Consider the following 14,088-nt stretch of genomic DNA (forward strand, 5'->3'; position numbering starts at 1 on the left):
CATAAAACAAAGGATCAGGCTTAACAGATTTCTACCATGAAGAAAAATCAAAAGTAGAGTACTCCACGGATGACTGCTTGGACCAATTTTATTCATAATCTTTAATGATGTATAAAAGGTAGCGATCACTGAAATCTCCAAGTTCATAGGTGCTAGTAAGCTCCTTTGGACAGTGAAATTCAGTACCTATGGTGACCAACTCCCGAAAGACCTCATTAGTCTGAGTAAGTGGGCAAGAAGGTGATAAATGAGCTTCCATGTGGATAGGCTAAGGCATCTAGAGGGGAAAAAATGAACCATCTTAACTAGGCTTACACAATGCTGAATTTGGAATTAGCATTTATGATGCAGAAAGTGATTTTGTGGGCATGGTTGGCATTCCTCTGAAGTCTTTGGTTTAATGTGCAGCAGCAACCCAAAAAACCAAGTAATGTTGGACGTTATCAGGCAGAGTATAAAGAATAACACAGAAGGCATAATTTTGCTGCTTTATAAAATCTCTGTGAGCCCATTACTTGAGTACTGTATGCAGCTCTAGTCTCCACATCTGAAGAAGTAGTCAAGTCAGAACTGATCAAGGGAAGGCAGTTAATGCTCAGGGTGAGGGACACAAGCTTTATCAGGAAAGACTAAAAGTGCTGCAACCTCAGTTTGGAGTGGAGAAGGTTGTGGGGGGATAGACTGAGATTTACATCATCCAGAGAGTGGGTAAGCTATACGTGGAACTGTTATTCAGCAAAAACACGGAGCCCTTTCATTTGTTTTGAAAAATCAGCTTAAAAGAGAAGAAAATACTTCTTTACCCAACAGGTAATGAACTTCTGAAACTTGCCACCATAGGAGGTTGTGAAGGCTGACAGTATCAGTAGGTTCAAAACGGCATTAGAAAAACTCATGGAAATTATTGATAACTGGATTCTAAAAGGACTGGACACTCTGTCATCTCCAATCCAGTGATGGTGGATGATGGGAGATTAGAAAGGGAATGGACTGCAGAAAGTGATCTAACTTATTACTCTCCCTAAATGACATATTCTATTGCCACTGTCAGAGACTGACTGCTGGGTGATATGGACCATTGGTTTGTCTCAGCAGGGTATTTCTTATGAGCTTATTATCTTCACCAGCAGCAGTGCATCTAAGAGGGAGAAAATGGAAATCGGTATTGGCGGAGAAAAACACAGGAGAGAAAAAACATGGATAATGTGGATACAACAGGGGAAAAAGAGAAGTGTTACTGAAATAGGGAATACAGGGGCAAGAAGGAAAGATATGCACAAGGAACAGCCAGATTAGTAATAAAGTTTCATAACATTTACATACATAACTTTTGGCACCAAAGAATACTTTCAGCAATAGGCAAATTTGTTTTGTCTTTTAATTTTTAAATTACAAAACTTTTTCTTATAAAAGGTCACTGAAGCTATGGTAGAGTTTTGAGAAAATATCTCTCCTGGACATAAAGTAGACTTCAAACAGAATTTGAATTTTAACAGTTTAGTTTCACAAGTACTATACACTGGTAATTATATTTTTAAATGAGAGTGATATACTAGAGTATTCAAAATGAACTGATTAGTTTATTATACATTTTTGTACTATGAATCATAGAATGGGTTGGGTTGGAAGGGACCTTAAGGATCCTCCAGCTCCAACCCCCCTGCCATGGGCAGGGACACCTTCCACTAGAGCAGGTTGCTCCAAGCCCCGTCCAACCTGGCCTTGAGCACTGCCAGGGATGGGGCATCCACAGCTGCTCTGGGCAGCCTGTGCCAGCGCCTCACCACCCTTGCAGAAAAGAATTTCTTCCTAATATCTAATCTAAATCTACCTTCTAGTTTAAAACCATTACCCCTTGTCCTGTTGCTACCAGCCCTATCAAAAAGTCTGTCCCCATCTTTCCTATAAGCCCCCTTTAAGTACTGAAAGGCTGCTGGAACGTCTCACCAGAGCCTTCTCTTCCCTCAGCTGAACAACCCCAACTCTCTCAGCCTGCATATGAACATAATGAAATCTTTTTTTTTCCTTTGGATGCAGCTTAATATATTTTTAAAAATTAAAACATAAGGTTTCAAAAATTAGTATCAAGTCTGTATTTTTTTATATGTATTTTTTCCACTCTACTATTTTTGAGAAGTCTGTATGCAGACCATATGACTGTTTTTTAAACAGGCAAGTTCTACCACACATTACATAATTTTTCAATTTCCCGAATACTGCTTGGCCCTGAAAAAGAGAGTACATCCAAAGGCATCGTCCAGACAATTAGTCTTAAAAAAAACCCCAAACTAAAATGAAGAAATCTTGGAGTCTTCACTGAAGTTCCTCTTTTCATGACAAAAAGGGAAACTTCAGAGATGTGGTTATCCACTGTCATTTTCAGTTCTGCAAGCTGGATGTTAAGGACCATCAAATAAGGATGGTCCCATCCGTATCAATAAGAATCATAATGCGAATAGCCAAGTTAAGTGAACCACAGGGGAAAAGTAAGGCCTTCTGAATTTCAAAAGCATTCTCCTCATGCTTGTTCTTTGAAATATACTGTAGTGTATCAAAAATAAAAAATTAATATATTCAGACAGAAAAATACAGAAAAATAAAATGACATTGATCCTTGAACTGCATTATTCCCAGTTCACAGCACAGGTGAGGTCTGAAGGGAACGCTGCAGACTATCTAGTCCAACCCTGCCCTGCTCAAAGCAGAGTGGTTGGGTTTTAATCTTAATTGTTTGATATACTTAAATCAGTGTTGCTGTGGCCAAGCAACTACTTGACAACAAAACCATCTTGCCACATCTACCACAGCACTGAGTTACAGCATAGTAAGTTAATAAAATAAGTTACAGGGTAATACATGAATATGATCATCCCAAGGTAGGTATTACCCCTTTTGGAGAAATTCTATGTTCAAGAGAAGACATTGTATGTAAAATGTTTTCACTTCTTCCCTTCCCATTCTTTCCAAAAGAACTCTACCAAGTTAAAAAAAAAATACAAAAAAGGAAGAAGATTGAGAACACAATGAAGGAATTGCATCCACTGTTCAGTAAATATACCCTAACAGACTTCCCAATTTTGTCACTTACGCTGGAAAGAAGTAGGGCACCAACCTATAGAAAAATGCCACAGGCTTTAAAAAAAACTATATTTGGCCTTAGCTTTAATGTAAAATAATAGTAAAAAAAATCCTAAACCACTGATTTCAAAGGTCAGTTTGGCCTACCTACTTAAGCAAGACTTCTGTCCAAATGGGGAACCATTATAGTCAAAGTAATTCAAATATTAGCTCATATTGATTTTGTTGTTGTTGTTGCATCATTTAAGCATATTAGTCTAGAATTTGAAATAGCTTGGTTCAGAATATCATCTGTCTGATGGAGATCTGTTTTATGGAGACTTACATGAATTATAAAATCATTCAACATATTTGATAGCGCTGAAAGGAAAATACTTTTGTCTTCACTACGACTGTGGATGCAGAGAATAACAATTTCATAACTTTAATGAGAAATAATAAAAAACACATCTGTGTTTATTAAAGTCACACCAGAGCAACATAGAAATAACTCTAATTTATTTTGCATGTCTTCCCATTTTTGGATTTTCTGGAACTTTACTCCTATAGGCTCATTATGTCCTGTTCTATTACGGCTGACTGGTTACTGTTCTGAAGCAGAAGTTTTGTTTGCTGCCTTCAGAATGTTTAAAAAAAAAAAAATCATTGGGAAATTAAAAAAAAATTTTGCAAGAAAATGTCATTCTACTATAATAGAAGAAAATGTTGCTACTATGATAAAGTTCTTGAAGGTTTGGGGGTTTTTGTTTGCTTGGGGTTTGTTTTGTTTTGGGTTTTTTTTGGAAAAGCTATAGAAAGACCATGTTAAACCCCATTTTTTATGGGGAATTTTTTATTTTGCAACATGATTTGGCATTCCTGTATACAAATGCTATTACCAGATTTCATTACTAGCATTTACAACCTTGTTCACTATATATTGCTAATGTGTAATTAATCCTCTCCTATCTTCTTTCTGTATGCAATTCAAGGAGTTTTTTCTGATGTTGAATTGAGAATTTAATCCAGAGCTATTGGCTAGCATCTCACCACACATATGGTGAAGATATATTCCAAATGAAACAGAGATATTTTGTGGCAGGTTTTTGCCCTAACAGCAGGGAAATCCAGCAGATCTTGGACATTGCAACCCGCACTGCGCTCCCCATAATGCTACTGAGGGCATAGCTCACAGACACAAATGAAGACACTATATTCAACGGTCCTAAGAATCTCATCTCTGCTTACATAACCACATGGCAGTTGTCCTGCCTTTGCCTCATTCAGTGAACACTTGAAAATATATGTAGGGACAACCGATGAATAAACTAGGGTTCTTTGGACCCACAACAATTAACTTCTATCCACAGCTACAATGGAATGTAACACAACTGCTGCCAGACAGGTGTAACTGAAAGCACATATCCATCCTTTAAGGGATACAATAGACGGAATGGGATGAACAAAGCCAAGATGGGCGTTCATAATTTATTTAGCATGATGTTTTGTGATGTCCAGTGGATAATGCAGAGATTTTCTCACAGGAACCATTGCAAAGAACACACACAGGATTGCATCCATCCTTCCCATATATTGTGTACAGTTCAAATGTGATGGAGGACAGGAACAAAATATAAGCAGAGACTTCAAGAAAATCAAAATATGCAATAAAGACTAATTTCCAAGCATACAGTCATAACTGAATACTAGCCGAATAAGGGACCTGACTTTTGAGTGTATGACCACACAGCATTCTTATATAGAAAATTTTTAAATTAAATTAAACAATCATTTTTAATTGATTGGATCCAAATTTTGCAAAAAGATGTGCTGCTATATACATCTGTATCTGCACATATAATACTGAGTTCAGTAAGGCTACTTTTGAGTATGTGCACTCATCAACTCAAAGCCTTTAAATATTAAGGTTGGGGTTTTTTTCCCAGTACTGTATATAAATTCAAAGGAACCATAAAAAGCGTACCTCATCAGACTTTGACCCTAGCTACCAGCGACAGATTGTCTCTAGTATTTTTTACTATTCATAGTCTTTGCTGGTGATCTGTTAGGAATGGACACAGCACTGCACAAAGATAACATCTTATTACATTTAAGCGTGTTTACCAGCCATCTGTACCTAACAATACTGCCTTCTCTCCTCTCCACAGATCCACATTATTTATACCTCTCATCATATAATCTTCTAACTTTCCCCTATAATGATTTCAACATACATTGTAACAAATTAATATATGCCTATAAGCTGCTTTTATAAACACTTTTTCTTAGAATAGCCAATAGACCAGTACATTCATGTAGCTTAGGGTGTATTAATTCAGTTCTCTGCTACTTCCTTTTCTCTGTTTATGAAGTGAACGTACTAATACCAACTTCTCACAGTATTTTCACACAGACCTCAGAAAGGCATCTGGGCATATACCATACACCAGGGAGTATCAGATGTCTCAGAATAAGAGTCAGATATGAATGGAGATTTAGCTAAATTAACCAAGTGAGATTTGGTTCTGTCTTGGATTTATGAAGTCCACATCCACTGAGGACAGCTGCATGTTTTACACAGTATATGTATTTCTACTTGGAAAAAAATAATCTCCCACTAATTCATACTTTTATTCATGAACCTCTAAGTAATTTTTTAGTCATTTCTTTAGAAAATTAAGTCTAAGTCTTTTTTATTTCCAAAACAAGTAGAAAAAAAAAAAAGCTGCCTATATAAGCGGTTTTAGACAACAGCTCTATGATCAGAACACTCCCTCAGATATGGGCTAACCAGGCTGAATTCCCTCCATCCTCCCAGAAGAGGTTCAAAATCACTTTTCCCACTTCAATAGTTAGAAAACTCCTCATTAACTCGCTGGTGACCCACAAGTGAGGTGACAGTGTGTCCAGTTCCCACTAGCAGGGAATAACAGTTAAGAGGATAAAAACGATGGAACACAAAATGAAGGAAAGACAACAAGAGAAAACTTGGGGACTGGAATTAACTTTGTGAGAAGAGCCCTGTTTCCCAGGGATAAACTCAGTACAGTTCTCACAAGATGAGAGATGGCATCACCACACCGGATTGTAGGGGTCAGGCCTGTGCTATGTAAATCTGAAGACACTGCATTCCTCAATATGTTCCACTTTTACTTTTTTTTCACCATTTCTAGGATATCCAGGGATTTCCCAGTCCCCTCATCAGCTCAGGAAAGGAAGACTGGAGTTCTGTTACGATGGTCTGATCTCTGAACAAATGCTTGTGAAAAAGTGACCCCTGAGCAGAGAGAATATTAGCCTATCCTTAAAATACACTTTCAGTGAGGAGGGACATTCTCTCTTTCTTGTGAGGAAAAAGTATATCCTGAATTTCAATTCCTTATCTAAGGACACCATGTGATTGAAATTCCTGAATGCTTGGATTAAAAAACAGAACAACTCCCCCTCAAAACCCACTTGAAATGGCACACAAAATTACAGCAAACAGTTTAATTTTAGGTTGCCATGTGTGGAGTCAGGAGTTGAACTCTGTGATCCTCATGGGTCCCTTGCAACTCAGGATATTCTATGATTTTTATATTGCTAAAAATGCAAGGTCAACCATAAAAAGCAGGAAAGTTAGAACATATGCAAACTAAGATAAGCTATGCAACAGGAATTTGTTCCCCTTTTGTAGGGATTAATTGAATTACCTTCTTCTGCCATCGACATTTTGCCTCACTCCATGCATAGTACAGTCTGGTCTGTCCTATAGACAAACCCAATGTAAACAATTAAAGAGCTGTTGTCTGCCAAACTTGCCTATTTGGTATAAAATAGGAAGGTGCAAGGTACAATTCAGGTAGAAAACTGCAGAAAGGAAATTTTATCAGTGCCATTATTACTTAGTTTTATAAATGACCAAGCCAAGGACCATGAATTAAGCTTTTCACATGGGACTGCTGATTATGTTTTCATTTTGTGATTGACCAGTTTGAGATAATGGTGGATGATGATACTCTTGCATCTTGGGTACAATTCACAGGTCCAGTGTAAAGCCAGAATTCCATCTGTTGTCATTTGAGACAGGAAGGATATTCAGTGCTGTTTTGATTACGTAAAGTGGACATATAAATTGACAGTATGAATAACTTGCCTAAAAACTACTCTGTAGGAGTGCAAAATACTTGCCACAGAATGTGAAAACAGAGGGAGATACAATGGGAAGTCGAAAGTGGTACAAAAATGTTAAATATGTCAAAAGCTGGAAACTCAAAACAGTGGACACTAAACAACCTGTCTTTTGGGATTTTCTGTGCCTTGGATCCTCATCTATACAGCAGGAATAATAATACTGTCATTCCACAGAAATATTGTGAACGTTAATTCATTAGCGTTTATGAAGCTTTCAAAAATACAGTGGTGAGCACTTCTGTTGCGAAAGTCCATGGGGAACGTAATATTCAGGTATGCTCCAAGTTCTAAGTATGCAAAGAAATATTGAAGTGCTTTCCATTTAGCAAACACTATTTTACTAAATTATACCTATAGAAGAAATACGGGATCATGTAATTAAAGGCTGTATGTGCAAGCAAACTTAAGAAATTTGGAACTTTGCTTTGTTTTGCAAACTTAAGAGTCTTAAAATGGTTTTGAAACTATAATTGCATGTGTTGGCCATAAAGGGTCTGAAGTAATGCATTTAGGATTAATATTTGATTAACAATCAAACTGTGATGCAAAAGGATAGGTATTTGCAAAAAAAAGCCAAACAAACCCACCAAGACAGTCCAGTTATACTACTACAGGTAGCCTTAAATCTCCAAAGTTCTTAAAAAAGCAACTTCTAACATGCTATGCTCTTTACCACTGATGAGTCCTATTTCTAATACAAACATTAAAAAAAAGAGAAATGCGTTATGCTCATCACACATTTCATAAAATTACCGTCACCCAACTACAGAAGTGTCATTTATGACTCCCTAGTTTTAAACAGAACAGGGTTTTGCACCTAGCATTAGATACAAACTGTGGTATATAGGAAAAATCCTTCCCAATATTATCTTACCATGTAAGTACTGAATGAACGCTGAACACTTACAAGTAAGGGTTAATACTTATTTTAAAATGTGTTTTCTCCAAAATGTAGCACTTCACACACATTTTTATTTTTTCCCCCAAATGACCTCACTAAGGAAACAATACATTAACCAAATAGCTCAAGCTAACTAAGACACTATGGATACCTTATAACAAAGATTTTTTTCATTATTATTATTATTCATAACCAAAAATAGAACTATGTCTACTACAGAATTGTCCTTAACCTGCCGTTCCAAAATTCATCTTCTATCTATTATCACTGAACTGTAGCATCATGTTGCATTTGCAGTTAAAGTACCTACTTGACTGCTGTCAGAGGGACTAAAAGTTCAGTTTCATGGGGTGACAAAATAAAGCATTACCATCCATGAACCCTAGACATTAAATTTTTAGACCACCTTATAGGAAGTCCAAAAAATTAAGGTATTTAAATTGGCTATTGATTGGATGCATCTTGAAGGCCTGTTTTTGTCAAAGATAAGTAGGGTTAGAAAGGCACAATTGTAATTGGCCATCCATATCAGTTTCAACAAAAACCAAACACTATTCTGGTCTCTATGGGTTTTTTATAAAGATTGGGTAATGCACATACTGAAACTATGACTATACTGTTAATAATACAGCAAGATTCAAAGGGATGTTAATTAGATAGCAAGACTACTCAGTAATTAATACTGAAGACCAGTTTTGGAGAGAATAACGAATGTCATGCTCCGGGGTTTTAAGGCAGTTCATAACCATCAGCATTTGGAGAATAATTCTGTGAGAAGATGATTAATTCTGTGGTTCTTGAACCTTTTCTAGAGTACCCAGATGCCGCCTACAGCTAAAGAAAACACACTGGGCTAGATCAATTGTACATCTAGTAGAGTGCAACTGTTACCATGCTCGTAACTGAGATCTTGATTTCAAACGTTTTCTGCACAACCCTACTAACACCATGCTCTACAAATTCAACCCTATTACTGTTCTTCAAGAAAAGCTGCAGTTCTCCATGGGAGACTTATTTTCATGAAGAAAATGCACTCTGTTCAAAAAATGTACTTCTTCATTCTCATTCAGCGTTTCCCAACTGCGTCATCCCTAGACAGTAAGCCTTCTGCAAAAGTATTAAAATCACTGTTTTCTCCTTCTATGTTCTTTCCGCTCAAAGTTCTACTCAAACAATTTACAGCACCCTAACTGTGATCTTCTCACTTCCTATATTAATAGGAGATCTCTCCCCAGTGCTGTACTTCAGTTCCTATATGCTATGGACAAACACAGGCAAGCCTAAAAAAGAATCTTTGCCAGAAAAAAAAGCATATATAGAGAGGGAAAATAAAAAGGAGCAAACCCAAGGAAACATGGTCTATCCCCATTAAAATTAATATGGACTTCACTAACACATTCCAATGCACCATGACTTGTTTTTGGCATGATGCTACCATCTCACACATTCAACTCAATTAATGTGAACTATAATTGGTATTTTAATGATTTCTACTTGGATAGCCAAATCCCAAGAGCAGCCCTAGATGTAACAAAGTATACTTCAGCTTCCTGATGTCACAAAATACAGTTCTGACAAAATGTATGTTACATGAAGACTTTGAAAAGGGTGCCACTGGTTCATTAGTACAGCTACCAACATATAAACTTCCCATGCTTAGAAAAGGGCACAGCTATTTCATAAGTAAGTTTCAAGAATACTTCATTTTTAGTCTTTCAATACAGAAAATTACCTTAATGATTTAAATATAAATGCCAAAAGTAACTCACTGCGAACATCTCAGTGTGAAATGCAAAATTCAATTTACTTCTATTAAGTTGTAATCTATATCTCAAAAAGATACTGTGGTAATAAGCATCCTAGAAATGTCACAAAATGGAGAGACAGCTTTCAGGTGTGCTACTAATTAAATCAGGTGTGCTACCAATAAAAACAGCATTCTGGTAGAGGACTGGATCTGTGTTTTTAGTCAAGCAGACCTCCCACAAACTTCAGAAAGAAAAAAATTTATTTAAATAAAAACTGCAGGGCAATGCCCTTTAATTCTTAACTATGAGTCAGCTTTTATGTGCTATATCTAAATGAAGATTTTATAATCAGCAAAGAAAGGAAAACCAGTTTGAAGTGCTACTTAGACTGCAAGTCCATTTGCCTTGATTCTGCAGATCATAACAAACCAAAACTGCCGTTAGCTTTACCTAATTCAGTGTGCAGCAAGATCATAGATCGTGGATCCTTAAATATGCAGCCTATATAACTTATGTAACCTAACATAAAATACACAACCTAAATACCTGAAGTTCTACACAACAAAAGCTCAGGGTAGACAAAGCTTGGATTATATGTGCCCTGCTGTATTTTTAATGTAATTCAAATTGATTGAGGTACAAATTATGGCTCGGTTCCTGCACCCTGAAGCATGCAGGATGAAAGCTGCGCCTGCGTCGAGTCCCACTGGCTTTGGTACACTTGCATAGTACATAACGCAGGATAGCGGCCTGTGGGGGTTTGGTTCACTCAAACATGCTTGTATTGTTACTAAACCGTAATAGAGCTGATTAAGTAGAGCCTGTTGAATAAACACTGCAGTATTTTATGAACACACAATCACCAAGTATTTTGGAAGTTTGCTTAGCACACTTTTATATCTTGAAAAAAGGAAGCTGGTATTTTGTATACTACAGAGTAGACTTCTGCAGTACCATGCATTCATAAGCAAGTACTGCTGCAAGCAACTAAAAGCCTTCCTATACAAATATTTACTTTGTTGAGAACATTTTAACCTGAGAGCTGAGACAGGCAAATATTGCCTTCTGAAATCTTCTCAAAATGACATATTCCTATACACTAAGTAGATCTATTTCCAAGTAGATCTATGATATATATTTCCAAGTAGATCTATGATATATATTTCCAAGTAGATCTATCCGAACATAACACCGTCTTCAAGTAATATCAAGCCAAAGAAGGGAAATAATGGAGATTAGGCAGAAAATTAATTTATTTTCATCTAATGTTGTCTATTTTTGCAAAAATATACTTGACAAAATAAAAACGTATCATGCTAAATACACATCTTTGTCCCTGTCAAATTACTTTAACATGAAGAACCATGTTGAGTTTTAGTCTTTCTTAGAAATCTCGGGATGTCAGACTTTCTAATGATATTTTAATGTATCTTCATTATTTGCATTACATTTTTACTGAAGTGACAAAAATGGGAAATTGCTGTACTGAATACCTGGTGTTTCACAAAATTACTGTGTAAATATGCAAAAGGAGTCGAATTCAACCTTGAGAAACAGGTATGATTCTAATGCACTGATCACCAGCACTCTGTATTACAGAGTAATTTGACTCAAAAGGTCTGAATGTGTTTTGGTTCAGGATGGCAAAGACCTGTAAAGCCTGCAGAAATTAGTATTATGTGGAACCTATTCCAAAGGTCTCTGACTCTTTAAGTCATGGGAGTGCACCCTTCTTCCCCTGAACTCTGTAAGAGTGTTGACACTAGCTGTAGCTGAAAACCAAATAGAATTAGAATCATGGTATCTGACATCAGGAAAGCTGTGTGCAGACCTGGTCCTTGTGAAGCACACAAACTGTCTCACAGGCTTGTTGTGTTTGTTTATATTTCTTCCTAAATCACAAAAAGAAATGAGAATGTGCTGGCCGTGACCTAAATTACAAACCAATTGATATCTGGCTAATAAAATTAAAGTATACTTAAGAGGTGAAGTTCATCTACTCTTAATAATGTAAATTGCACTAATTAAAAATTCTGGGTTTGAAGCTTCTAAGCAAAACAAATAATGAAATAAAACTTCTAGTAAAGCCAACATAATTAATGTTGAAGTTAAAGGTAACAGCAGAGGAGCATAATATAATCTCTCCTTTTGTTTTTGGTCTTCATTACAAAGCATGATTTTCATATTCCAGGGTTGGTCAGAAGTACCAAACAATTTGTACTGATTTTTGCTTGTGCATTTAAGAACACCACTGAAAGCTTTGTTGCAAAAAACAGACATAAAACATAAGAGACACAGGGACATTTTACGCTTTGTACTCGGAGAAAATTCCCACTCAGGGACCTAACCAACACATAAAAACCAATGCCAAACAAATTTGGCAACTTTTGATATCTATGCGGTACCACTAAGTTTACTGACATATAATCATAATCTTCAGTACTAATGCTAAAAGAACACCCTGAATCTACATCCAGTCCCTGACAAATAATTGAAGTGCTAGGTTCCGTAATCCCTGCACTTTCTCTTATTTCTAGCTTGTGCCTTTTTCTTAAAAAAGGGAAGGAAAGGAAGAGAGGATGAGAAGAGTGGAGAGGGGAAGTAGATGTATACAATTCTGAATTTCTAATTACTTGTAAATGTTATCTGTATTAGCACCGACGGATTTGCTTTCCTGCCCACAAACTTAACAGTTTGGGGTCCAAGCGTGAAGTTAGGATTCGGCCCTGACTGCTGAAATAAATTTTTTTATGAATCTACTGGCCACCCCAACTCTGCAGCAGGAAGAAAAAAGCACCAAGATCTGTCTTTTCATACCAAAGTCCTTATACAACCACTGCAGTTCTCAAGTAAAAGGCTTACTGGTATCATGTTACTGCCCCCATGCACAAGACAGCTTTTGTTATTTCCATAGTAAAAAAAACCCAACCAACCAACAACCAAAAAACCCAAACAAAACCCAACAAAATATTACAGCCCTTACCTTACAAATTTGAAAATAATCTGAAGTGAGCGTCTCCTGGATCTCATCTCTGGGTGTCCCCGCAGCTCCTGCAGTCCCTCCGGGGTGCACGGAGCCACCGCCAGCCCCACTTCCACCACCACCGCCACCACCGCTGCTTCCACCAGGGGACGAGGCGGTTAAACCATCCAAAACTTTGCGAAAATTAAATTTCTTCATTTTGGAAAAATCTTTCGGCAGATTTGGGAGGGGAGAAAGGATGTGCCGTGACACATCCAGCTACATGTAGCGAAAGAGAAAGTCTTTAATGGTCCTCTGAGTGAGGCAGCACTTTAAGTCTCTCGTACCGGAGTGTCAATATTAGGTATAATTGATTGAAAAATAGAAAGGCTTCATTTTGTCAGACGTAAAAGCTACCTGGAAAGGTCCTTTTAAAAAATAAATAATGAAAAAAAAAATCCACAAGCAGCAAAACTAAGATTTACGTTCAAACACAGAACAATGGAACAACCGCCATCGGGTCCTCTCACAAAATCCACATTTAGCAGTGATTAAAACCGAAAAGTAAACAAAAAATTCAAGCCGCCATCCAAACCAGTAGTCTCCATCTCTCTACCTTTTCTGCCTAAGCTCTGCCTTCGGTACTTGGTTATTTTAACAAAACTACAACAATCCGGCTACGTTCAGCTTCCCGCTCCCCTCCAGCCCTGCCAGCCAGGGGCAGCGCTGCCGCCAGCACCCGGGGGCGCGGGCTCCGCTCCTCTCCCCGCCGCCGCCGCCGCGGCTCCCGCTCTCGGGCCGCCTGCCCGCCGCTGCAAGTGCCGGCAGCTGCGGCTGCCCCCGACTCTCCCCTCCCCGCCCCGGGCTCCCGTACGGGAGGGTGCCCGCCCGCCCCACGGCGGGGTGGGAGCCCCTCACCTCCCGCGCCTCCCCCCCGCGCCGCCCCGGCCGCCGTTCCGTGAGTAACGCGCGACCCGCGCCGCCTCAGCCAGCCCGGTCGTCCCGCGCTGACCACCTGTGCCGTCCCTGAGGTAACGGACCCCACTTCAGCCCCCCCGCCCGTCGCGGTCACCGAGCCTGTGCCGTCGCCGTCCCCCCGGGGCCGCTCCAGGGGGGACCGGGCTCCCTCGGAGGGGGTAACCGCGCGTCCGCTCGCTCTGAGGCGACGGTTCCCAACGGCCCCCGGGCGCCTCTGTGCCTGGCAGGGTGGGGGGAGGGCAGGAGAGGAGCGGGGCAGGTGCAAGGAG

At 38.6% G+C, this 14,088-nt stretch overlaps 1 protein-coding gene across 4 annotated transcripts in view; it reads right to left on the minus strand.

Moving 5' to 3' along the window:
• The window catches only part of STXBP5L (syntaxin binding protein 5L), a 203,076-nt gene extending 190,014 nt beyond the window's left edge, over positions 1–13,062 (minus strand). For all 4 annotated transcript variants that reach the window (XM_014286793.3, XM_027816931.2, XM_005433322.3 and 1 more), the window contains exon 1: positions 12,863–13,062. In XM_014286793.3, the coding sequence (XP_014142268.1) occupies positions 12,863–13,060 (198 nt within the window). In that variant the 5' untranslated portion in view covers positions 13,061–13,062. The remainder of the gene's footprint in view (positions 1–12,862) is intronic.
• Between the last annotated feature and the right edge of the window lie 1,026 nt (positions 13,063–14,088).

This window comes from Falco cherrug, chromosome 5 (assembly GCF_023634085.1).
Source record: "Falco cherrug isolate bFalChe1 chromosome 5, bFalChe1.pri, whole genome shotgun sequence".
Taxonomy (NCBI): domain Eukaryota; kingdom Metazoa; phylum Chordata; class Aves; order Falconiformes; family Falconidae; genus Falco; species Falco cherrug.